This window comes from Cupressus sempervirens, chromosome 6 (assembly GCF_028749045.1).
Source record: "Cupressus sempervirens isolate cs-2001-9-10 chromosome 6, ASM2874904v1, whole genome shotgun sequence".
Taxonomy (NCBI): domain Eukaryota; kingdom Viridiplantae; phylum Streptophyta; class Pinopsida; order Cupressales; family Cupressaceae; genus Cupressus; species Cupressus sempervirens.
The window spans coordinates 92,202,667-92,207,497 of record NC_143123.1 but is presented as its reverse complement, the minus strand read 5'-3'; the positions used below and the strand labels follow the sequence as shown (position 1 = coordinate 92,207,497).

Below are 4,831 nucleotides of genomic sequence, written 5' to 3'. Positions count from 1 at the left end.
TACCCACTCTCCCTTCCTTTTATTTTGTTGGTTCCTTTGTATATTTTATTTTAATTTGGTGGTAAGTAAGGCAATATTTATTTTAGTGTTGTTGGATGAAGTTGGATATAATGTTCTATAGAGCATGTGATTTTACCCCCCTATCGTAGGCAGGGGGGGGGAACTATTTTTATGTATTCCTTCTCTTCTCTTTACACTTGATTCTCTTTTTACTATTAATATTCTCTATAGAGAATATGCTGATGGTTATTTTTTTCTAATGTTATTGGTGGAGTTATCTTATTTTAATTTTGAGTGGATGTGTATTAATAGCTATGTTTCATCTTAAGGTGGGGGGAACTCCTTTAGAGGTAGAGTTTCATGTAGCTTACAAGTTGTTGATTCTCCTTGGTCTTCTTTTCTTTTCTCTTCCTATAAGTGTGACACTGTCTCCTATAGAGGTGGAGTGCAATGATACAATAAAAATTGATATTAGGAGTGCATTTTCATTTCTACAAGTTGGGGGATCCTTTCAAAATCCTATTTTTGACCAAGTTTATGTTAAGTGAGCATTTAAAAATACTGTATCATGTTTGGTTTGGCTTATACTTGGTAAAAATCAAGGATTCTCTTTCTTAATGTTTAGGGATCCTTGTAAAATTGTGTAGTTTGATTTGTAAGTCTTTGGCTTATTATATTGTAACCCATGCTTTATATGTCCTTATATTAAGATGTTTCCTTGTTGTTGATTTTTATGTTCTTCTATATAACACATTGAGTATTTGTAAATGTTTCTTTTAGTATCCATATTTTCTTAATAGAATCTTTAAATGCATGACATTTACTCTATTATAGGAGCAATAAAAAGAACTTGAACACTTCTTCCTCTTGTTTTTGTCCTATTCAAATGATAATACATTTGTATTGAAAAGACTCTATAAACTAAAAATTATGGTCTATTTTATGTTTGTTTGGAAAATAAATAATTTAGCATTTGCAGTTTCTTAGATGAGTAGATAAATTGTAGGTAGGGAGATTTTATTTGAAGTTTCAATAGTTAGATCAAACTAGGTTTATGCCTCAACCCTTAGATGTGCCAGCTAGTAAAGTACCAAGGATGGAGTATGAATGATAGAGGAGTTTCATATACACTTGGTCCTTACAAAGTCTCTAAGTTTGAGTTTATGTTTGCTATGGGAGGTCATTTTGTGGGAAATATCCTTCTTAGTCAAGCTTATATTCTAATTAGAGCTTGCTTGTGATCTTTGTTTTGATGGTGACAACACACTAGTTGATGATGAAAATTCTAGTATACCAATGTATTTGGTGAAAATTGTGATACATTTTTGTTTCCCTGAATAAGGATGCCCTTGTTTATCAATATAGATGGAATATCAATCTATGACTTTGTAGTTAATGATTTAATAAAAATTTAGGTCTATTACCTTTTTCTTAAAAAAATACTAAATCCCACTAATAAATAGAACAATACAAAAATACCATTTTAAGTAATAATTTGAAAGAAACCCCCTTTATACATCGAGAATGTCTTTAAAAACTCTTAATGAGATTTTGGTTTGTACTTTAGGTTGCCTCATGTTTCCAATTACAATTGGAACTACGAAAATACCTATTTTCTGTTATATTGTAGCTATATGTGATATAGTTTCTATTTACTTGGTAGGACTTGGTTAGAAACTTACATAGTTGTAGTTTTTATTGCAAATCAATGTGTAAAATTTATTAAGGTGTCAATCATTATCAAGATTTAGTGCAAATCCATAGCAACCTCATGGGGAGTTGAAAAAATCTATATTGGTCCTTATTTCTCACTCCTAAGGAACATCCATTTGAAAGTGATAAATATATCTATGATCTATATAATCAAAATTTTCAATCATTGTATAGAAAAAATTAAGAAAAAGTACTTGATAATGAAGTAAATCCCTCTCCATTCCTATTTATTCACAAATTTACATACAATATTTGAGCTTATCCCTACCCATGTGATATTATTGCCACATATTCAACAAGATATAAACTCACATTTTTATGCACTTGATCATTGCAAAAGACCTGGAATTTCTATGGTCCAAACTTGTGATGAGATGAATTGGTTTTGCATGCAAACTAAAAATTTGAGATTTCAAAACTATTTGTACTCTTTTAAGTTTTTTAGCTATTTGGGAACTAGTTTGGTGCATATTTTTATTAATATTTGTTAAGTTCTGGTAATTATATACATTCATTAGAACTTTGATTCACATCTTAGATCTTGTGATCGCCCTAATAAACAACAAGAAGCATTCCTAGGAACATGTGATTTGAAGCATAAAAAATAATTAACAATTTATTTTAAAAATTACGTCTAGATCTTTGTCTATTTTTTTTTATATACAAACATTTACCTAGAACTTCAAGTCCAACACTTCAAGGGAGCTAACTAAAGAAAGTTTGAGCTCTAAAATCTATCAACATTCATTAAGTGTTCATTACTATTTTAATACTTATGATTTAACAAATACAAGAAATTAGAAAAAATCAAAAGAAAAAAATCTACCCTTAACTGATTTAAAAAAACACATCTAAATATTCAAATTCACATTATATTAAAGTGACCCTAAAATACAAAACCAACCCATAAATTAAATTAAATTTACTTAAATTTTTAAACAATCAACGCTTGAAGAACGTCAATTTACACAACATATTAAACTAATTACAAAGACTACTAATATTTATTTCTTTTTGAATTTAAAAGCTAAATATATCTACATTCACGTTAATTGTTTGAAATTTACTTAACTAATTTGAAGTCGATTGCTTGTACATTAATTAGCCCCAGTATTAATCAAACAAGATGAAAGTTATTTATCTTCTACAATGAAACAGAATATCCTGCTCTTACAATTCACTATGCCTAATTTGAACTTTGATTGCTTGTACTTTAATTAACCTTAATATTATTCAAATAAGATTAGATGTATTTATGAAACAGAATACATTAAAGCTCCCATGACTTACGTAAAACTTTACTGCTTTTGAGGTTATGTGTGTTTATGGGTCCATTATTTTCAGGTCACGTGCAGTCGGCCTTCCAAACTTTAAGCAACTCACACTGCAAGTGTGATCTCTATTTTTCGTTCCCACCATGCCGCTTGCATTAAATATTTTCTCTATATAAACTCAGATTATAGTCATTTCTATCATCACCCTCATATTCTCAAGCTCCATTCGTTGTCATAGTGCAACATTATTGTCTGTGTTTTCATTGCAGATCATCAAGATGGTGAAAAACACAGGAAGAATTCATCTGATTGGGATGTGTGTTACTTTTGCCATCATCCTCGTTTCCATTGAAGCTCGCCTATCAAAGGATATGCATTCTGTCCAAGACATGTCAAAACAATCCCTGGCCACAGGTAAATATTATTCGAGTCCAATAATTTTGCATTCTAATTTTTTTCTTTCTTGAATGCTATAAATTTATTTATGAATTATTATTAAGAACAGTGTTTTATGTGGTGCATATTCCTGTTGTATCTGAACCAGAAGGACTAGACGATATTTCTGCTATATCTGAACCAACAGGAGGTGATGTTTCTGTTGTATCTGAACCAGTCGGAGTTGATGTTTCTGCTGTGTCTGAATCTGCGCCACCACCACCACTTCCACAAGTGAGTGGACTGGTTTTTCCTGTACCATGTGCAGTCACTCGGTTTATTGGGCTATCTTGCACAAGCTCCAGTAGTTCTAATACACAGATTACTGAGTTCTGTACCTGCACAGTAGGATAGTTTCACAGTAGATATATGTTTCTGAATGGGAGTTGTCCAGATCATATAAAGTCCATAATGATAATAAATAAATGATCTGCTTATCAAATAGTGTGATGAGTTTGTTCTGATAGTATGTAAGCTCTTTGTTTCCACATTATGAATACAATATAGTGTCTACCATTATCATTTAAAGAGCTTTCACACTTTATATATACCCATTTGCTCTGCTCAGTTTGGTTTCAAGGAGCCTATTTTTAATTAGATTTTGATAGTGCTTCTATCAGAAATGGATACGATAGTTTTTTTATTAAGGATAACATGATTTTAACTAATTTCACCTAATGAGTATGTCTTTGTAATTTTGTTACGAAGGATAACATTAGTCTTGAGACACCATACAAGATGATCTTCTCGTTTGCTACCTAGTATTCTGCTTTCCGTAGAATGGAGGAAGGCATGCGCCCACCTCAATTATGTTCATTTGTAGAGGCATTTAGCCAACAGTTGTTGGCATGAAAATGAAAAATTACTGTTTTAGTATTTTTGAAAACGCAACAATAAAATGACTATGAATTTGATTACCATAAGATTCTATCAAATAATTTATTTGAAAAAGGACATTAGGCAATACCTCTTCCTAATGGTGTCTTTTTGGCGCAGTCCTTTAGAAATATTTGTGTTCCCCTTTTACTTATAGAAAAATCATCTTCATGATTAAAATTCATCAAAGAACGAAGAACGAACATTGCCTAGAATGTGGATGCCATTGCTTTATAGTAATAGTAATTGGCCAAATTTCTATGCTTAGTATAAGGTTACAGGGTAATCTCTAACAAAATGTATTAAAGATAAAATAAAGTCAAAAAAAAAAAAAAATCAGATTTACCAAAATATAGTGATTTTTTTCCAAATTTTTATTGTTTTTGACTACAAATTATACAGATCATGATGAGAAAATGCTAAAACATAGTGATTTTTTTTCAAATTTTTTATTGTTTTTTACTACAAACTATGCAGATCATGATGAGAAAATGCTAAAATTTTCCCGCAAAAACTATAATATTTTCAATTTT

At 30.4% G+C, this 4,831-nt stretch overlaps 1 protein-coding gene across 1 annotated transcript; it reads left to right on the top strand.

Annotated features, from left to right (window-relative positions):
- Positions 1 to 3,198: 3,198 nt before the first annotated feature.
- Positions 3,199 to 3,950, top strand: LOC149551349 (uncharacterized). The gene is made up of 2 exons (XM_089789663.1): positions 3,199 to 3,401; positions 3,532 to 3,950. Exons 1-2 carry the CDS (start codon positions 3,266 to 3,268, stop codon positions 3,774 to 3,776), a joined length of 381 nt encoding a protein of 126 aa, XP_089645789.1. The 5' UTR covers positions 3,199 to 3,265; the 3' UTR covers positions 3,777 to 3,950.
- Positions 3,951 to 4,831: the final 881 nt, after the last annotated feature.

Excerpts from the sequence above, each read along its gene's own strand:
- LOC149551349 (XM_089789663.1), top strand. The coding sequence starts at position 3,266 with ATGGTGAAAAACACAGGAAGAATTCATCTGATTGGGATGTGTGTTACT. Across the intron at positions 3,402-3,531 it reads AAAACAATCCCTGGCCACAG|AAGGACTAGACGATATTTCT; the intron begins GTAAATATTATT and ends TATCTGAACCAG.